A 22,350-nucleotide genomic window follows, 5' to 3' on the forward strand; every position below is an offset into this window, starting at 1 on the left:
GTAATCCCTTCAGTAGTTGAAAGGTAGTTGAGATATTTCAGTTGGACCGGTGGTGGACTGACCAGCAGACCAACCACTACCAAACATCGTCATCTTGAGCCATAAAAATTATTTTGGAAAAAAGTATACATATACATGTATAAAAGTATATAAGTATATGTGTATATGTAATTCTGACAACAGCCAATCACGTTGCTCAACCATGAGGGAAGACAGACCGAAATTTCATTCACAACAACTTGAGACTTGTGTCAATGTAAGATGTATAAGATAAATATTCAGTCAGAGGCTTCATCAAAAAACACACTAACAATCTAGTCCCACAAAATAAGTGCAACTACTTTTTCATCAAACAAGGCTTAGTTTTTTCTCCTGCAAACCCACAATGTTTCCCTCTTCCCGCTTGCGCACTAAAAATACTTGACAAGATTTTTGGAGGAACTTTTCTGCCTTAGCTCCCTCTTTCAGAAAAAAGAAAACCTCTCTCCATTGATTTCCTGTTACTTTGTGACCAAAATAGTCAGTGGCTTAGTCCCTTGTGTGTGCTGACTGTTCTAGACAAGCAGGCAGTCGGAGGCAAGCTGTGGCTGGGAATGGGAGTAGAAGGGAGCTACAGTGCGTGAGGTCGTTGCGAGCCTCCCGTGACAGTCGGTCCCAGACGAGGGAGCCAAAATAACAACTCTAGCGAGTAAAGCACAGAGCTGTGCCTTGAGCCCAGAAGGGGGAAAATAGAAAGAGAGGCAGGAGAGAGTCTCAGGAATAAGATGACACAGGGTGCAGAGGCTTCCGGAGAGGTAATGAGTTTGGCCATGTTCCCATGATATGCTGCACCGCCACCAAGAGAGAGAGAGAGAGAGAGAAAAGAGAGCGATGCTTTTAGTTTTTCCGGTTTGGATAAAAATGTCCCCAATCCGTTCATCTTTTGTGTCTAGAAAAGAAGTCTATTGTTTTTTCTGCATCAGGAAGCCAGAATCTATTACATTTGATGGCTATAGACACTGCAGCAGAAAAATAACTACACTCCTGCGTGTTTACTGTCAGTATTGACTTCTGAATCTTATCCTTATGCCAGTAGAGCCTAGAGGTACATAAGCCCATCCACCCATTTTTGAGTAAGAATTAAGAGCGATGAAGAGGCATTAGTAATATTGACCATATTCACTGATCAATATCTATTTATGCTTCTGTTATCGGTGCATCTGGTGAAGTGGCTCTCACAGTGACGCTTAGTTTCCCCTTTCTCTCTATTTTCATTCTTCCCTCTATTGTTCCCTCTTGCGTCCCATTTTACTACTCTTTCTCTTTACAGAGGGTCTCTACCAGCTGGGTGGTCCTCGCTGTGCCCCTCAGAGCAGCATTGAAGGACTGGAGGACATAGAGGTAGGATAATTACAAGAGTCTCTCAGTGTATTCACCAGCAGCACGAACAAGTAGAAGTACCTGGTTGTTTGTCTTGCTCTGTAGCCCCACAACGTTGACAAAATGCTCGTCTGTTCCTTCCCTCTCCTTGAGTCTCTCCTTTAAGTATCTCTTTTTTCAACTCAAACTGAACCCTTTTGCAGAGGAAATGTAAGCCCACGTGCTGCTGCTCGTGGTGCACGGGGGAACATCTTGGACAGCAGGCGGAGACCCAAGCACAAAGGCTGGTGATGTGGCCACCCTGGCGTCAGTGCTGGAGGAAAGTGACGCGGGCGCATTTCCAGGCTGCTGCAGAACACGTGATGATCAAGCTGGTGCCATGTCGGCTGTGTGCGCTGAAGCTTTCTCCCTGGTGTCAAAGTGAGTGCCGTTGCCAAAACAAGGGAGTCTCATGGCCCCTCTTAAACTTGTCATTTAAAGTGCCTCATATCTGGATAAAATCCTAATGTGGTTTAATACACTTTGATCTATATTTAGTAACAGAAAAAAAAACTGACTAAATAACTGGACACGGCTCACTGAGTACTGATGAGTATGAAAATGATGTGAATCATATGCTGCTGTGGCCTTCATAGTCATCATTTCTCAACCAATTAAACACCTGCAGGACATTTTGTACCAACATGTTAGACAAGGCTCTCCATCAACATCATCAACACACCAAATGATGATCTTCATCCCTCCAGTATGATTCCAGAGACTTGTCTGCATCAACAAACTATTCTGGGTGGCTTGTTGTGGCCTTAACCGGTCTTATCATTGCTCAATGATCCCTTGCATGAATTATGGACAAAACCTCTGGTTATTCCTCCCACTGTTATGTAATGCTACAAGTGTCTTCCTCTTGCTGAGTTTGAGTTCTTTGGGGTAAATGAGTCACGTAGGAACACAACCTGTCACACCAGAAATGGATAATGTGAACATACCTCTGCCTTCTACCACCAGGGAGAGGAGAGATGACCTGAGCAATACTGCCTCAGATCATAGTAATAAACTAAACTGGCTTAGCATTAGCTGAAATGTCACAGAGTTACAGAGGAGAGAGGGTGTTGTTGAATTAATTAAGCATGTAGAGGTGATTTCATAGATGAGTATAGACTATAAATATTTTAAATCAGACCTCCACAGATATGAACAAATTGGGTATGGCGTGATTCCTGTCTGTCATATGAGCAGAATCTCACTGCAAATGTCCTGAAAAGTCCTTGGAAAATGATCTGTGGAAAGACTGGGAACCCTGTTGGTTTTTTTAACTGCTCTCTGAGGTCATTGTTGACGGCTGTCAGTCGTAGAGGGCAGAATATGATCGCATTGTCCTGTTCAAAGTGTGACAGGTTGTGTTCCCTCATCATTTATTTTCACAAAAAGTTGCAAGAAAAAGAAAGGGTTGCCTATATCACTGACTGTAGCAGCCCCTTGGTTCAGTGCAAGGAATAAACTGGAAGTTGCCCCCATAATTTAAGCAATGTAATATGGGGCTAGATATACAATGCATAATGTTTATTTCCTTTTATTTATCACCTATCTGTGAATGCGCCTCCTTAAGCCAGGTCACAAATCTGAGTACATCTATCTTGCTTTTCCCAGCTGAAATGCAAATGGGGTAGGTATCTGCTACTGCGTCTAAAGATGTTTGATAACTCCCAAAAACATGCCAAAGGAATTATTGTATTAAAAACAGGTGAACACAAACACATGGATGGACCATGAGCAGACATTATTACATTCATGGTATTATTACATTCATTGGCCTTCTGTATGACAACGCCTTACTGAAATTGTTTCACACGTTTTGACTTGTCACAGGAATGAAAAACACCAGTGTTATTTATGATAATGAATTAATGATAGCTGCTTCGGGTCTCAAACTGTTTGCTGAGATGTTTTGAGCAATCATATTGTAATCTGTCAACCCTGGTTCCCTTATGCATTTACACTTGGCTTTTGTAACATTAGATAGCTATCCGATGCGCTTCGTTGAACAAGGCATTTAGGTATCGCAATGCTTCCCTTGATTTGTTTTTATGGGTTTTTTTCAGTCTCCTGCTTCATTATGTGTTTTGTTTGTTTTAGTTTTTTTTATTCAAACAACATTCTCGCTATTTTTATAGACTGCCTTAATTACTAGAGCAATGAACCGTCTGCGCTGGACTTTACTGTTAAAGGAGGCATTTCATGAATCTGCCCAGTATGAATGCAAGTCTGCAGGAATTAACATAGAGGTAAAAATGCGTGGCTGGCTAAGGTGGTGAAGGTTAATTGAGAAATATATTGATCAAAGACCCCTAAACAGACAGTGCAATGTTAATTAGTATGCTGATGACATTTCCAGCCCCTGCAAGCAAGTGGTCATGTGGAATACTAAACTCCCAACCTTTTTGAAATGCTTTTGTTTTTTATTGTGAATTCTCCCCCTAAAGTTCTGGAGGCGGCTCCTTAGCAGACAAATGAGCGGCTAAATGACATTATACAGTTCCCACTGATCTTGAGGCCTCTGCAAGGAATGTGTGCAATGGGTTGTGCAAATGTCTGTTTGTCTAATTAGCTGCCGTTACTTTGTATTCAGGTTTCATTTTGGTATCAATTTCAGAGTGGAAGTTAATTGCGGAAGTTTGTGACAGTAGCTCAGAGATTAACAGCCGTCAGTAGATGAGTCTTCCCATATGGCAGATTATATAGAATCGTGGCCATTAAACCTCACAGGTCTCACTCCCCGCAGTCATCTGTGTAAAGTAATGACATGCTCGGCTGGAAGATATTTTTATGTACAGGAGGTAAATGCATGTCTGTGTTCACGTGTTTGCTCTTCTTTAGTCTTGTCTGCCGTCTGTGCAGAAACGCTTAAGCGTAGCTAATGATTTCATCTCACATTTAATGTTCATATGTCCCAGTGGTCACCAGTTTTATCTTTGACAGTGTCACTAGTTTTTTCACGGCTCTCCAATTACAAGCGGATGATGTTTTTGTTGGAATTGTCACTAATCACTGTGGCTGAGAGAATGTGTTTGGCAGTCAAGTGTCTGGTTTTGTGATTGGCGTTAGCAGGAGTGAGGTAGTGACTCGAAGCAAGATGAGTGTAAAGAGATTTGAGTGCTGTAGCTGCTTGGCAGCTTGACGTCCGCTTGGCTTTCACCACATCCAGAGATAAAATATTAAAAACAGCAACAATCCCCTTGGGAGACAAGCGCAACTGTTATTGCCACTTCTCGTCTTGCCTGCTCTTTAATGCATGTGGACTCACACACTTATGAATACATAGACAGTTTACATATAAGCGAGCATGAAATTAAACTTGAAAAGACCCCATTCATGTTAAAACGCTATGCCACAAAGGACCAAAGTTGTTTTACTCAGAACTAAATTAATTAATGAAAAGAGATATAAATAAATAAACAATTAGATGCACAAACCAAAAAAATAAGAAGGTTGAGCTATGTGTAATGATCCATCTTATTTATTTGGTATTTAATTGTTATGTTAAGATTTATTTTCCTGCAGAGGGTTTCATTTTTTCTTCAACAGGATTATTTTTTTTTGAGCGGGATTTTGTTAACATGGATCAGAGTGACAACCCAACATAAATTTAACTGTTTTCAAGGTCTAAAGCATATAAGACAATAATTTCAATTAAAGAGAGAAATAAATGGTTTGAAAATGTTTCCTAAGAAATACATATGGCTGTAAGCAAATATGTGTTTTAATGCTCTAGTGAAAGTAGACAAGCTTACTTATGCCCAGATGGCTCCAGGTCCTCAACATTTTCCCACAATATGTGCAGCCAGTAGGCAGTCATACACGCCCACACGGCACCAAACACAACACTTATTCAACTACACTTTTGTCAGTTAACAGTGTTTACTCTGATGACAGCGTTGGACATGTGGGTGTGCAGAGCCTCATTTATTTGTGTGCAACATAAACATCAGAGGAGCGGGCAACCGTGCAGGAAGGAAATGCTGGTGTATGGGTAATTTACTCTCATTCTGGTAACAGATTGGCTGAAAATCGCACCACGGAGTGGAGGTGGTAAAGCCTCTTAGCGCCTGAAAGACAAACTTTCACATAAACAAAACACTTTGGACGCAGTTCTTGATGATTCCTTATGTACAGTAGGAAGTCCCCACAGAGGATGAACATGTTTTTCAGCCTGTGTCGTTCTTGTTGCCACGTGTGTGCATGGCCTGCTGGCTTTGAAGGGCTCTTTTAGCTCTGCCTGCTAATGAATGTACCTGACAGTGCTGGCTAGGAGCTGGGTGTCAAGAAACACACACATGTAATCCATAAACACACTTGCGCCAATACATCCCACACAAAAACAGTTGGAACAGAGCACTGAATGTGTATTATTCACCATAGCGCGTCCAATTAACAGCGACAGTGAAAGGCTCCCAAATTGATTTCCCCTCGCAGCCGACGCATCGCCTTTGTCACAGTTTGAAGAGAAAGAAATGTTTCAACTATTAAAAACTTCAGCGTGTGTGCAGGAGAGAAAAATCTAATGGATTCATGTGAGGGCAGTGTCATTGTGTAGGATCATTTCCATCAGGGAGAGCGGAGGAGGAAGTCCACTTGCCCCATGTGCACAGCGAGTGACCTCAGTTCACGGAGATAGAGACTCATTATTCCGTCCATCGGCAGCTGGAAAGTGCCGCTGCTATTTCTGGGCCCTCTCCCTAATTAAGAGGCGGAGGGCCATTGCTGTTCATATTAACTGCGCAAACATTGTGCCCACCATTAAGAAAGGGGGAGAGCAATTAAGCAGGAATCTGACAGGCTTCAGAGTTTTCTGTTTGACATTATGTAGCACGGCAGGAGGGTGGCGGGCAGCAGAATACAGTCTATCTCAAGGTTATACTGTGTGAGATGAGGCTGATTGGAGGTTTAATCGGCTCTCTCTACCTTAGTTTCTCCCCGCTATTGTGAATCTATCTCTCCATCAACACATTGCCATGAAACCATAAGCAGGACTTCTGTACATCTCTCGTGATTCAAGATAATCAACATGCTCTCTTGGTTTAGAGATGAAGGAAACCTCACAGCCAATCTTAATTCAACTTATGTCATAACAAAGCAGGAAATTAAGCTTTTCGTGTTACGTGAGTATGTCTTCAAAAAGAAAAAAAAGGTGCACTGTAGAGACACCACAATATGACCTCAGCATATTCTTCAGTTAATATCACTTGCATTTTACTAATGAGAGCGGAGAGATGTAAACAGGGTAAATGCTGCGCCTCATGAGCGAATGACTCATGTTTTGAAATAATGGGGGCAGACTCGTCACTGCAATGTGAGCCACGCTCCTCCACCATTCAGGGCTCTGTTTGATGACCCCTGAATGGTGGTTGAGGAGCAAAAAAGCCTTCACAAGTGACATATTTGAATTATCTGCTATCTGTGCGCTGGCTGATGGATGTCAAGTCTGTCGTTTCTGTAGCCTGTTAGATGACATTTTGGATGAACATGTGCTCTTAATCAGGAGCCTAAATCTACAGCCACACACTATAAAATCCAGACTGTCGAGCACCATCTGTCTCTGACAACAAACACGACGCTTTCCAGTTTTGCTCCATCAAAATTGTCCGCCTGAGATCGCAGCCCCTATTTTACTGATCACCAAGGAAATTATAGTTAAGGATTATTAAGATTAATTATAGCCATTAAAATGTAGATGGGATTTGAATGGTTTGTGGAGCAGACTTTCCAAAGCGCATGTTTGTATAGACATAGATGTTAATGATCGCCTCCAATAATTAGGATCATTGATTCTGAACAGAGAATAACGCGCTGAAGTCCTAGAGGATGTCATACGTTCAAACTGCCTCAGCAAATAAACCAGAAAACACTAAGGCTCATGCACGTACACACACACACACACACACACACACACACACAAGCAAATACTTTACGTGCGCTCTTTTGAATGTAAAACAGTGACTGCTCTGTGGTAATCATACTAACAAGTGCTTGCATAATCAAGTAATTATGCAATGCAAATGATGAGTGTCTCACCTGACATTTGTTGAACAGTGCAGCAGGTGTTAAACCTCTGCTCCTGTCATGTGACTTTTGAACACTGTTCAGAGGACGAGCTACGTTTGGAATATTAATTGTAGTTTTTTTTCATTTTGGGTCTTTATTTTTTTGCTGTGTTTGTGTGTGAGCAGCAGTTGTTAAAAAGACTCTAATAAGATCACAGCCTTGTGACTACAAAAGCCTGATCCAAGCCCTCAGTGGTACTTGGTTGGGATGTTGGGATTTCTCATTTCAGTTCTAAAACTCAGTAAACAAGAAGCTAATAAACAAACAGTTTGTGGTGGTAGGTGACCTGATGGTATTTTGTTGCACAGCAAGTCTTCCCCCAAGACCAATACGTTGCCATCTCTGTGCTTGAATTGCCTGAGCTGAATATTTCTCACAGAAGCTTCTGTAGAAGGAGTGACACCCTTGTTATGCAAATAACTGTGTGCAGTACCGTTCAAGTAACGCGGAATATATTACAGAGGTTTCCCTTTTTCCTGTTTTCTTTCAAATCTGCATGGGGGAGCAGGTTACAGAGCAGAATCTGTTTCAAAAAGCTGCTCCAGAGAGAGCAGAGCGGGGTTCATACACCACAGAGTTGACACTGCAGAAGCAGACTGCATCTCAAGAGTCTTCAGGTGATGTCTGTACACTTTTCTACTGACAGCAACACATCAGAGCCACATCCTGGGGTGTGACGCCTCGCACTGCTGCTCATTACTAGCAACTCCAGTGGGAGAGTGAGATTATAGAGATTATATAGGACAGACAAAACAAATGTCTACAGAGAGTCCACAGCCATGCCGTGGCTCCGTGAGCTCTGCGCATTTTTATGTGGCTGTTACAAGCAAAACACATATAAGCAGAACCTGTGACTGTCCATTTTTTGGATGATAGCTTTGCCCTGTTTGATTTTTACATATTTCTGTCAAGCAGAATATGTAGACTTCAACATTTTTCAATCTGTTTACTCAAGCAGCTGATGTAAATAATTGCAGTCCAACAGAGATTTGTCAGTGTTTGCTATGATGTGGCAGTGGGGATTGTGGAGGTGGCTTTATCCACCGCAGATGTCAGAGACTGGCTGCTGAACACCGTGTTGCTGGGAGCACAACAATCACATCTATTGTCTCTTTTCTTCCCCACATGTTTCCCAAAGCCCGCAGCACGGTATTTTTAAAAAAAAATTGCAACACAAATTGGCCCTGGCTGCTATGAACATGTGGTAGTGCAGAATCACGGCTGTGATTCCAAAAAAAATTGATGATAATGGAGTTGGATGGGGTTTTTTTTCAGAAGTTCTCAAATTTGTGAAGTTTTATTCAGATAATTTAAAAGTGCTTCGGTCCTGAAAATAGGATTATAATGAGAAATTTACACAACCGTGCCATCAGTTCAGGCGGTTGAGGAAATGGCTTAATCTGATTAATATACATCAGAGCATTCACAGTCAGTCAGAGAACATTGAATTGCTCTGACCCCCATTGTTCACAAACTGAGAGGAATATTTTCTTGTATAGACGGTACATGGATGCCATTTTTCCTTTTCTGGGGTATTGTTGCCATGGCGGCACAATGTTTGGCTCTAATAAAACAAAGTTCATAATCCGCTAGAGGCACAAAAGGGCCTCGGCATTACTGGACTTACTATTAAATCATGGCAGTCCAATTAGAAGAACGATAAGGATATCTTTCACCTCTCGGGAAATACACTTATTTGCTCACTTAGTTAGATTCAGTTAAATTAGATTATATTAGAAGATTGATATTAATTTAGTCTCTGCTCAGTGGAGAGATTGGTCCAGAATGTATTTACATTCAATTCAGTTCAACTTTAATATAAGTATATTGCACATAATGAAACATAGTGTTGTCAGAAAAGCATACTATGGTATCTGTTGAAGATATCCAAACTCATTTAAGAGGCAGGACAATTCAAGTGTGAGCTGCTGTTTACACTTTACACATACGGTGCAGCTGGTGGTAAGAGTGCGTGAACTCACAGCAGGACAAAGAGAAAACAGCCAGAAAGAAGAATAAACCTTACAGCCTTTCAGAAGAGAGAGCAAGAGAAAACAGTTAACCCTGGTGAAAAAATAAAACCTGCACCTTCAAACAATTTCAAAACAATTATGTCCTTGCTGTATTTTATAAGCTGGCATGTACTGAAGTGTTGGAAGTGGAACGTGTGCAGCGCCAATAACTCATGCAACCACTGGGCCCAGGAGTTGGTCATTAGCTAATTATCTCCAATTCATAAGATAAATGCTTGTTAAGTAGATCTTGTTTTTATTTATTCTCTGGTGATTTTCTCTATTTCTTTACTGTTAAAAAACCCACGAAAAGGAAAAAACAACGATGAATTTATCCAACTAACAAATTTTGCCTGTGTATTCAAAGCCTGATGTATTCCTCCTCTTCATAATCTGTTGATAAAAATGCATAATTCAACTACACTTTTGCACTGGGTGACATGTTCTTTCCTTCTTTCCAATGAATGTGGGCACTGTGGTTCACTCTGACTCAGTCGCAAACACGCCATCCTGCTGCTGGAAATAGTCCTCGTCAAATATGCTGTTTACTCCTGTTTGAGTAACATTTGCTTATATGAGCTGTTTTAGGAACGACCTAGCCATGTTTAAAGATTTAAATGTTCAATTTGTGTCCTTTTTACTTTAATTTGAGGGTATGGGGATAGAGGGCATCATATATTATACGGATAAGTGGTTGTGCAGATTGTAGAACCTCCTGCATTAAATCTGTGATTTCAGGCTATATATTGAAAAGGGTTTGAGTCTCAAGGCTACAGAATTTTTATGGGAGGTCAAACATTTTGAGAGACAGATTTTAGTCTTTTCATGGGATTTGTGGACCATAAAAAAATATCAGGCAGCTCTTAAAGGAGTTTTTGGAAGGCTAAGAGCTAAATGTGTCACAAATCTATTTCTGTATTGAACAGATTGAAAAGAGATCAAATTGTTGTTGATCTTGTGATCTAAACGATATCTGGCAGAGCACTTGTGACTTCCTGAAATGTTGCGTTATAAACATTTTCGTGTCAGCGCTACATGAAAACTGTCAGCCCTCATCCTCACACAGAGGTTGTGCCCTTCTGTGCGGTGAGGTGTCCATGGTTACTGACATATTTCTGCCTTGGTGTGGCATCGCTGCCTCTTCCTGTGAGCAGAGCATCTGATGGATGGTGACAGGGTTGCCACTGCTGCTCAAGAAGAGAGTGGGGGGCAACGCCATCCTTTACTGTTTCCCCACGCTGTCACATGAAGTGTCTCACTTGATCCGTCCGTGCACTGTCACTGCAACACACACGAGCAAACACACACACCCAGTAATGTCTACACAGCAGTAAAGGCACAGAGGCTGTGCTCTCATTGTTGTTACCTCTTCAGGTTTTATTTCTTGAGATAACATCCTTCTTCTCCTTGTCTCTTGTCTTGTTTGCACACACATTGTACCATGTGGCAACGCCTTTGTGTCTCAAATCAGATGGAGTGCATCATGAACAGATTGAATGAGGCATTAATAGATGTAGGACAGTCAAAGGCAAGCATATCACAAAAGGAGCATTGTGAACTTTCTCGAAACCTTCATTTATTTTGACATTACTATGCGTTAGGAACTGATGACTGGCATTTTACTAGGTTCTAAGGAAACACCAAACAAAGGGCCTTTACAAGACAGAAGGTGATGATGTCATCTGTTGTATTTCTCCATCCATCCACCCCTCCTTCCTTCCTTCCTTCCTGCCTGCTATCACCCCCTCTAGTCTGAACCCATACAGCTATGACGAGAGCTGCGTGTCCAGCAGCGTGGACCACCTACCGCTGGCTGCCCTCCCCCTCCTCGCTATCGTCTCACCGCGCTACCAGGATGCCGTAGCAACCGTCATCGCCCGAGCCAACCAGGTCTACCGCAGCTTCCTGCAGTCAGAGGACGGCCAGGGATTCACGGGTCAGGTCTGTCACACCCTGTTCTGGAGAGGGCAGGAGAGGAGAGGATAACTCCTACACTGTAGTCTCTCACCACTGAGTCATGGGCAGTACACACTTTAGTGACAAAGGAAGTAAGGATTCTCTCTCTTCTACATAGCAACTTCTAGGCTCTTGGTAACAAGATGCGTTTTGTAGTGAGGTATGTAAAGACTGTTCACAAGTTGAATTTAACAGCACTAGGTTAGGGCTGTGAAACACAATTTCTGTCCTTGCTCAGCTTCAATTATACAAAGTATTCTCAATGTTATTTAATAACCAGATCAACAAGTGTCCATCAAAAAACTGAAGAAAAAACATTTTTTCACTGCAGTTTTTATTCCTATTAGCTGCTGTAGTTCAGCTGCTGTCGTGCTCATTTTCATTGAAAAGCCGTGGATTCTCATTCAGGCTTTGATGGCACATGATTGAAAGCCACTGGTAAATACAATCTTGCTGAGCCAATCAGCTATGACCATGGAGAGCTACATTAGATACAGTAAAGTAAGGTTCAAGTTAACAGCCCGACGGGTGATGACAGGTAATTACAGCAATCTCCGTTATTCTTGATTGGTTCTTCCTATTGTGGATAGATGATGTATGTTGTGATAATTGGTATTTTCAATTCCCTGGCATTGGATAATGGGTTGATGGATGGATACTGTTGATATTATTGTTTAATTTCATAATTCCTTCTCCTCTACAAATTTATTTACTCATTCAAAAAGATCAACTTTCAACCTTGTTGTTTGTTCCCTCTGCAATATATTTTCTCTGCAGATTAGTCTTGTAACTTGTAATTACCTTAATCGTATGACCTGTGGGGTTTTTCATTCCAGCGCGTCATTGTTTTAATAGTTCACCGCCTGGTGACAGTGGACACGTGGATTGGCACTTAACTGAAAAACAGGAGCTGTTTCCCAATTTCATCCTGCATACTGATTTTAAGCGGTTATGAAGATGGCACGTGTTCACAATGTAAAAAAATCACAAAATTAAGGAAACTCAAAAAAGCATGCAAACTAATGATGTGTAAATGCAATTTCAGCCAAAGGAGAAAAAACAAGAAAACCTGCGCAACATTCCCAGATGGTTAGCCAAACTGCTTACCCAACAGATGAATGGTCTAAATGCGTGGGTGTTTCCCACTGGGTTGCTTGTAATTACAGCTTGAACGATATGTTGTGAACGCAGCATAAAAAAATAAATAAAATAAAAAATGATTGTTTTGTGAGTGAGCTGCTCTTGAACGATATTGTCCCCCAATGCAATGCACAGAGGAGATGGAGGAGCTGCCCACTGCTGCACAACAATCAAATAAATTGTGAATAACGGCTCCAGAGGGATACATTACAGGAAAAAAAAAAAGAGTATTAAATCTTTAGACACACATTTGGCTTTCTCTTTTATTAGCAGCGGTGTAGACGGATGTTATTTGGCATGCATATTGTTTCATTAGCTGTTTCTACAAAATGGTAAAATCCGTTGATTCCTTACATACTAAATTTCAAAAACAGTACACTATGACAGTCAGTCCATAGTGGATACTGTATCCTGTTTATATTTCGTATGGAATAGGGACACACTGATGGTCATACCTTCCTGTCCCTATGAAATATGTTGTTTTCTCACTTTTTTTATTCCCTCTATACACCTCTCCAATTGCCCTCCTGTCAAAGCTTTTACTGACTGAGAGAACCACATGTGGAGGGCGTCTAAATCATAAATTTCCCGAGCAGGTATGCCTGATGGGCGACTGTGTGGGAGGTGTGCTGTGCTTTGACGCTTTGTGCTTCAGCAACCACCAGAGGCCCGGCAGCCCCAACAACAGCAGCAGGAATAACAGCACTGAGAGCCTGAAGGTACGAGCTGAGTGTTACAGCGATAAGATGATGATGATACTCGGGGCTTTGTGGCGTTTGGGAGGCTATTAACAGCTGGCAAAAGAAAATTTTACTGGTGATATATGATTAAGAGAGGACTGCAAATGATGAAGATGACACGCCTGTGTTACTCCTCGTCTCTATACCTTGGTACGACTCCGTGTTCTTTCTAATAAAGTAATTTTTACAGTTCGGTACCTCTATTAAGAATGGCTTTCAGAAATGTCACTGTACACCAGTGCCAATGTCCTCTGCACTATGTTTTTCTAAAGTCTCTTATATAAGATGTAAATCAAACAGGGGTTAATTATGTGTGTGCAGATCACCATTTGTTGTCGGCGTTTGACTCGATGGGAATATCAATTTTTCGGAGCCTCATTTTAAGGAGTCCCAGTGTCGTGTGCGTGTTCCTTATTCATTGTAACAATTGTGCTGTAGCTTGTCATTTTCTTTTTCTTTTCCTCCTGCTAAATGTTGCTTGATCCCCACTTTCTGCCTGTTAGCCCCTCCCGCCCCTCTCCTCCCTCTCCCCCTTTGCTATTCAAATCCACTCACGTCTTTATAGATTCAATCTTGCGCAGGCACAGTTTTTTCCTCCCACATTTAACTGTTCACCTGGGAAAACGCATCAACTCCCATCTGATTGTGTGCAATCTCCTGATGCAGCCACTGCTGTGAGTGTATGCGGCTTTACAGTAACTTGCACATTCTCTCTCCTTTCCGCTCAGGATAACTCGGGGTCCGTGCTAGGGGAGTCCAGCCCGGGGCTCAGTTCTAGCAAGAGGCTGAGTAAGAGCAACATCGACATCTCTGCCCCCAACGAGGGGCACAGTCAGGGTGGGCCGCAGCTGAGCCGGAAGCAGAGCGACTCGTATGACGGAGATACCTCGTCCACCGGCCAGCACAGCTTTTTTCCCAGGTGGAGTAGCACACATGAACATACCCACACACAGGGACGGGCATTATGATGATATGTACTGTGAGAGAATACAAGTCTGCCTACTATCAGACATTGTGACTGTATACATAGAGATATTTATTCATTTAAAATCTCTGGTGTATTAGGCAATGTTGCAAATCAATGAACAGGCCTGGTTTGGTTGTTCATTCCGTCTGCTCCACTAACAAATCATTTTCCAGATGTTTTCATACTAGTCCTGTCAAAATGTGGTTTTAGTTTAGTTTAAAACCAAACTTAAAAAAGCAACATGTGACTGATTTGATCAGCGGTCGTCTAGAAAATCGAAGGGCAGACGCACACAGACGGAGATTTATCGATTTTATTATTAGGATGAGAATGTTTATCAATATCATGACATATAATGACATGTATCATAATAGAGACATTGTGAACACATTGTTCACCTGTGTTCACATATATAAAACATCTGACTGCACCTCTAGCCTAAATCTGATCCAGACTCTGACCTGAAATAACCCTAATACAGCAAAGTACCAACATAAAAAACATGCCCATCAGATCTACTAAGTAAATAAAAGCTTTGGTAAACTCCCTCTAATCATACACTTGGATCAGATCTCTGATTTTTATTTATGCTCTTTCAGCAAAAAGTGACCTGAGGTGACTTACAGTTGTACATCCACAAAGTAACACACACTCACAAAGCCCATAATCTCAATCAGACTGCTTCAGCCTCACAACCAGAATGGAGGGATATAAACAAGTTGTGTACAATCAAATAAATTGCAGTCTACCAAGTGCTGCAACAACTGTCTGCTACTGTTGGTTAATCTGAAATACTGGAGCAATAGGTTTATTTAAGGTACCATTCATGGTAACCTTGAATTTGGAACAAACTGTGTTACTACACCCTGTGATACATTTTTGGACAGCACTGTACTGCAGGAAGTAGCACTTTTTTTTTTTTTTTAATCAGAATGTGAGGAAAAGGCAAGTAACAAAGAAAGACAGGAGTGGTCTCTTCCAGGGTGTCTATGCTCCCATCCATAGGGTGTGAGGGGTCAGTGGGTTTGGTGAGTCTGAAAATGATGTGAATCATATGCTTTGTTTTTACCAGATCTCAACCCAAGTGAACACCTATGGGAGATTTTGAACAGTACTTTCCACCACCATCATCAAAACAAGATGAGGGAATATATCTTGGAAGAATGGTGTTCATGCCTCCACTTGTAGAATCAATGCCAAGGAGCAGTCAAGCTGTTCTGGCTGCACATGGTGGCCCAACACCTACAGTATATACATGGAATATAGTTATGTAAATATAGTTATATTATTATACATTGGATAATTTAATAATTAGTCATTTTGATAAAAAAAAATGTTGTCCACAAAAACCCACAACTTGGCAACAAAGCACATCAGACATCAAAGGTACAGAATAGTGTTAGAAATTCTACCATCCATTTCTGTCAAACAGCATTTGTCGATCGGTGATGAGTGTGTTAGGGGTTCATATAATGACCCAGATGTTGCACACCAGCCCTCATCCAGATTTTCCTGGAATGTGTCGCCCAGTCTCGCCCCTGCTCTTTATCAATATTTGCAGCTTGACTGCCCTGCGTGCCTACCTGCCTCTGCTGGACTATAAATAGCCTGTTTGTGCCTGTGCCAGCCACTTTGCGTGGGAGACTGAATGCTGTGGCTGGATGGGGTATGGCTGCCATGTTGACTCAATTCAAGCAACCAGTGTTCCCATTACGAATCACATGCTCCACTGGGCTCACACCATCACAACCACAGTGTCGCTGAAGATAGGAGCTCATCAATTCACAGTTATGCCATCCTGTGTTCAGGGCAATGCACCTATTGCCTTTCACTCTTGCGCTGATTAAGCCCGAGCCTGGTTGTGTGGAGGGTGACCTCTGCCCCTGGATTTTGCTCTTTTCCCGTCTTTGAACGTCCCAGTTGATATTCCCAGTTACCAGGAGGACTTGTTAAAACTCCTTTTCCCAGACATTTTCCTCCTATCAGAATGGCTGTCTACCTATGGTTCACTCCATTTCAGATGTTTCCACATGTACCTTTCCCTGCCTTGGCCCTGACTGGGAATTGCCTGTGAGATCATGTGCAAATGGTCATTACACTGCTCTTATGAAAAACCCAATGAGGCGCACTCATTGTAGCAAGCAGCATGGCTAATTATTATTATTTTTTTTTTTTTGTCAAATTTTTTCTTAATCTCCCTTTGACTAATTTCACTGAACATATGGCAGTGAAACTGGCTTCTAGAGTTGCGAAAAATTAAATACCAAAACACCTAAATGGACATAATTGACATAAAGTATTTAGAAATCTGTTTAGTCTAAAGTGCTCAGTAAAAAAAAGATTATGTGTGGTTAGAGCCAATAAAAGTCTGCGCCTAATGCCCATAAGGAAATTTATTCGACAAGCTGTAGCTTCATAGAGAGGCACCAGCGTCAGATTTATTTGCCACTCCTTCAGTAAAAGGCTGGACATTTTGTGACTTGTCATATGTTTCAGCTCAGTTAGCAAATCTAATATTTGTCATATTTATTTAACATATTGGTAACAGTTAAACAGGAAGTGAAGCAGAAATGCTCATCTAAATCTAAAAATAACACATTTCTGTCTGCACCAACAGGCAAAATGACAGTTTCCGAGGTACACCGTTATTAAACGTTTTATGTTCCAGTGAATGAGAAGTGCACTTACCCAGAGCATGGGTTTTTGTTCAAATAAATTTAACATGTCAGCATGGGACATGAGTCTATTTACAGCAGTAGAGAACATGTACAAACCCACTCTTTTAATCACGCTCATCCTGATGGTGCATGTCCTGTTCATTCAATAAGTAATGCCCCAGCGGTTCCCCATGTCCTCAGCCACACAGATACTGCTACTAGTTTCTTGGAGTTTGGAGGATGTTAGTCACCATGAGGATATTTTGCCTCAGTTACAGGTTTTGGTAGGTAGACAAAGAAGCAGATTAGCAGTAGGGAGAAGTGAAGGAGTGGACACATTATGAGAGAGAAGACGAAAAAACAAAACGGAAGCAGAAGACAATCAAAGCACTATTGATTTGGCTCTTAAAGACGTCTGGAGACTGTTGGCTAATCCTTTCTCCCTGCACAGGACTTAATGGGGAAATGTTGGCTCGCTGGAGAGCATAGAGACAGAGGGTCAAGACTGAGATGGGCTCGGCTGTTCAAACAGCTGTAAGCATGATGTAGCCTGTGAAGGCTGAATGAATAGCGGCTCAGGCTGAGTCATAAAGGCCCGGTGCTGACAATGACCCCAGAATGTTAAAACAAGCCAGCCTACAACTGAATCAGGATAAAGCAAAAGCAGCGCTGACTCACCTCTGTCAAGAACCAGAGATTTGCCTTCACAATGTGTGTAATTTTGACTTTTAAGGTTTCCGATAACCCTGCATTTCTCTTCAAATACAAACAAAAAGCTTCTCTTCTTTCATACACTCATCCTCTTGCCTATAGGCTCAACCACTCTTTGCCATCAAGCACTCGAATTTCAATGCTGAACCATGAACTGGGTTGAAAGGAATGGTTGCACTTCAAAATGATAATTTTTGTATTACTTACCTGAAGCTACGTTTACTGGCTTTTACTTCATTCTTCATGGGAAACACAGCCTTTAATAGAGCAATATCAAATGTCACTAAAAACCTCTCCTGCAGCAGCGTGAATGTCTTAGATCCATGTGAATGCTCACTGCAGCCCAATAATCACCGCATTATAGCTAATTAACCACATTCACACAATCCTCACATGCCTTCCTCCAGTCCATTTATTGGCCAGTTGTGGCTACATAACATGTAGTCAGAGTAAAAGTCCAAAGAGTGAAGGACCAACTGGTTTTTCATCTGGTAGCCAATGGCGACAGACAATAAACACAGAAGAAAAAATTCATATTCGCAGGTGGAAAAAATAAAAATTTCATATTTTGTGTCCGTGTCTACTCCCCAGTTTGATGAAAGAAAGTGTAGAGCGTGGCGGCAGTAACACCAGCCTGGTGTTGAACCCTGGCCGGTTCGACTTTGAGGTGTCAGACTGCTTCCTGCTGGGCTGTCCATTGGGCCTTGTGCTGGCCATGAGACGCACCGTGCTGCCTGCCGTCCACGGTAAGAAGCAGACACATGCAACACGTATGTGAGAATGCCACTCTTTACACAGATGCATGTATGCAAGGATATGCACATTCTATTGCGCAAACACAGATAACAGTATTTTTAGTGTGTTTGTGTGTGTGTCCATTAGTCTCCAATTGTTTTGCTGTGTCAGTTGGTTTTCTGTTGTCTTATTACGAGCTTGTCAGTCAACTGTAAAACACATTTAACTGCACTAATCTGTATGAAAGGTGGTTGGAATATTAGCTTTGATCGTTGGAAATTGGAGTGCAATGTCATAGTTGGATGGTTTCACCATTTTCACATTTTACTGATTTTCTGTAATAAATACTCACATTTTTTAAAAGGATCAAATCAGCTTAAACTCCTGGATTTGACCTCTCCACTCATTGAAATCTGCTGCGTTCTCTGTTCCACAGACAAAAAGACAAGTATTTTTTTCATGCTCTACTCTTCACTGTAGTTCACTACAACAAAGGTCCTGTGATGGTGAGCACAGCTCAGAATATGCCTCCACTCAGTCTGTCAAACATCGCTCTTTGTCTGACACAGCTACACCTCATTCCAAAAATCCCTCTGTCTAATAGCTGTGCCTGTCCATTGTGTTCTTTAACCCTCAGTGAGTCAGCTCCATCCAGCCTGCTCTCAGATTTTCAACCTGTTCTACCCCTCGGACCCTTCAGCCTCCCGACTGGAGCCACTGCTACAGCCTCTCTTCCACAAGTTGCCACCGTTCGCTGTGCCGCGCTACCAGCGCTACCCTCTAGGAGACGGACGCTCAATGCTCATAGGTACGACAGGTGATTTGAAACCTGGAAATCAATTTACCAGTGTGGCGAGATAAACGCGAGCAGCAACGCCGCACCTGAATATTTCATTGGTTAATCTATCTTCTGGTGTAATTGTATTGCCATATTAATAACCTTTTGGATTTTGCATTTCAAAGCTGGCATTAGACCTTTTGAGGAATTCTTTTAGTGAGACTGGATTACAGCAGCAGAGAGAGTAATGTGAATTTTCACGGATGCAGAAGGCACATAGATCCTCGATCCCATCTGTGTGAGGTATATCCTGACCCCCAAAGCCTGAAGTCTGAAGTAATTATACTTCATATTCTTGTGATGCAGTACCTTTAGCCTCCCTTAGCTCTCTGAGGTTCAGGCACAGTACGTGAGATATGAATCTGCTAGCACAGTCCTGCTGTAATCCCACTGGAGGGCTTGGTTGTAGAGACTGAGTCCTTAATGAGCCACTGATTTATTTGAAGCATGTTTTAGCCCACTTTTGGGACATAGAGACTCACCCTAAACAGTCACAGCAGTTGTGATGCATCGCCTGGTTCCTGCCTCTCTATCCACCTACCTCACTGAGAGAAAGTAGGACAAGGACTGATCGCTTGTGCTAACAGCCTGTGAGCATGAATCCTGATATGAAGATAAGGCTTTGTCGTTTGGTGCAACACTTTAAGAAATTTTGAACCTTTCTACTCAACATGCAATCATTAAAAAGATGTATAACTCAAAGCAGATTTGTCAAATGTGCCATCTCAGTGAAATGGAAAATTAGTTTCTATCTTGGTTTCAGTTATCCTTTTTGCTTGGAGCACTGCAGGTCCCTTTTGTCAGGGATTTTCATATTTCATAAACCATACTAAATACAACTTGAGGACAACCATGCAATTTGACAGTTTGACACTTAAACCAAACTATCTTTGTAAAATACAGTAATAAAGAGTTTGTAAGTGGTTGTGAGTGGTGACAACTCATTCAAGATCCCAGGAGAAATCTGATTGGATCATTAAGACAGATCAAGGGTCAGTTTTCCTGTGTTTGATTTTTTCTTTTTTTTTAAATCAGCCTGGTTAAAGATTAGTCCCATATCATTTTACTAATATGGAAAATTATTTTACATCCAGTGGTGTTTAGAATAATCAGTTGTATATCATGCAAAAGGCAAAATTATCATAAAAAATTGATAATTATCATACAACCTGTAATAGTAACATTTCTGTCACATCTGAACATAAAGGCCACAGCAGCAGTACAGTTACATGTGCACAAAGCGAGATGAAATGCATGAGGTGTTTTGCCTTGTTAAGATCACTGTAAAAATGGTTTCACCTAATAAGAGATATTTCTCATGTCAGATCAGTTTATGATAAAAAAAACAACATGATGATCATCAGATTTGCTATCTCCCTCCCCAAAATTTGTGTTAATATAAAGTATGAATATCCAGAAAAACGCTGCAGCATGTCAGCAAATAGATAGTCCTAATTTAGCATATGTCAATCCTTTTGCTTTGGCGCTGTTGGATATTATAAAATCAGCTACAGAACTCTCTGTCTAATGATGAAATTGATGAGAAAATTTAACAGGGGGTTCAGTGTGAGAAGCAAGAGCGCGCCTCCCTTGTGCTCATCATGGTCATAAATTTAGGCTTTAACAGAAAAATCAGTTTTAAATAGATCATTGATGCAGCCTGTGAGGGAACAGAAAACACTCTTCTTAATAACACTGGTGTAGTGACCATTCATAACCTGCTTGTTATGTCAGTAATAGTTAGATATTTCATAGAATCATCTAATTATCATCATTTGTTCATCCCATTTATATGAATTGAAATTGACAAAATATTAGGAACACATCTCAGTACAACCCAGCACAGTTCAACAGCTCCAGAAATTAGAGCCAGTAATATAAAATGACCATTAAAACAAATCAATACCTCTCAGACAGATTCAATAAAAACTGAGTATTATATATACTGATAGTTCAGCAAAAAAGTGTGTCATAACAACCTTTTCTCTGAACTGGAGAATGACTAGAAATTGACTGGATTTATATCATCATGGGAATAATGTGCAGTTAAGAAAATCGCTGCCATACTGGAACAATAGTTTCAACACCAGCGGCCGTTAAAGGAAAAGAGAAAACATACAATGGCTGAATAACGTTAATAATAACATTCCAAGATGCATGGTGCAATGTTATGTTACCATAACAGCAGCAGTGCATAAATGACTTGTTCCGTCTATTAATAATGCTAATATGTCATGCATGGGTTGGGATGAAAATTAAACGCCCCAGCCCTAAGCGACTGTCATTTAATTTTGTTAATGTTTCTCGAGAACTACTCATCCAAAAAACTTCACAGTCAACACAGCACTTCCTTGGGTATTGAGCAATACCCATGTAAAGTTTGAAGTCGATCGGATGAGCGGTTGTTGAGAAAACAGAAGGACAGACAGACGGAGAGACAGACAAGAATTTTTGCATTTATAGTTAGATTATCTTTCAACCCACCACGGTGCCACCACTCCTGCTTTTGCACTAGTTGCCAAATATTGCACAAGCATTATGGATTTTTTCTTAATGCTTCTGTTATGTTTGATAGCCACATCCTTTTTTACAGATCCTGTTCTGTCAGTCTCATTACCGGCCCTCTATGTGTGCCTGTCATTCTGGTGAACATGAGAGCGTGCCACGTGTATGGTGGTCTGGGACTGAGCTCACTTCCCCACCACAAGACCCAATCCCTCCTCTGCTGCTCATATGTGACTTGTGTACAACAAAAGGAATGTCTGGTGCATGTTAGTAAATAACGGGTGTAAACTGGATACTGGATGCCCAATCTGTGATTTATTAATTTAATCATGTTCAGCCAGTCAAAGAGCGCCTCTTAGAGCCAGTGGTGCTGATAAAGGTGATGGAGTGTAAAAGCAGACACAAGCGCAGGCTAGCAGCTACACTGGGTTTTAATTATGGGTCTGCATCCCGGTTCCATTGATCGGGCTTGGATGCTGTCAAATTATGTGTTAAATTAAAAACCATAGACAGATGCACATGGGCATCGGCAGACACACGAACACACTTGCTCACACAGACACACAGAAAAAACAGTGGCACACCTCACCCATTTCCTGCTCTGTAATATGGTAATCAGTTGTTATGAAGG

The 22,350-nt window shown here is 41.4% G+C and overlaps 1 protein-coding gene across 1 annotated transcript in view; it reads left to right on the plus strand.

Annotated features, from left to right (window-relative positions):
• Positions 1-22,350, plus strand: part of pitpnm3 (PITPNM family member 3) — an 89,185-nt gene that overhangs the window by 53,141 nt on the left and 13,694 nt on the right. The window contains exons 6-10 of the mRNA XM_022759723.1: positions 11,222-11,411; positions 13,163-13,285; positions 14,035-14,225; positions 18,233-18,387; positions 19,014-19,184. Coding sequence (XP_022615444.1) covers positions 11,222-11,411; positions 13,163-13,285; positions 14,035-14,225; positions 18,233-18,387; positions 19,014-19,184 — 830 coding nt within the window. The remainder of the gene's footprint in view (positions 1-11,221; positions 11,412-13,162; positions 13,286-14,034; positions 14,226-18,232; positions 18,388-19,013; positions 19,185-22,350) is intronic.

This window comes from Seriola dumerili, unplaced genomic scaffold (assembly GCF_002260705.1).
Source record: "Seriola dumerili isolate Sdu_G_001 unplaced genomic scaffold, Sdu_1.0 BDQW01000330.1, whole genome shotgun sequence".
NCBI classification, from domain to species: domain Eukaryota; kingdom Metazoa; phylum Chordata; class Actinopteri; order Carangiformes; family Carangidae; genus Seriola; species Seriola dumerili.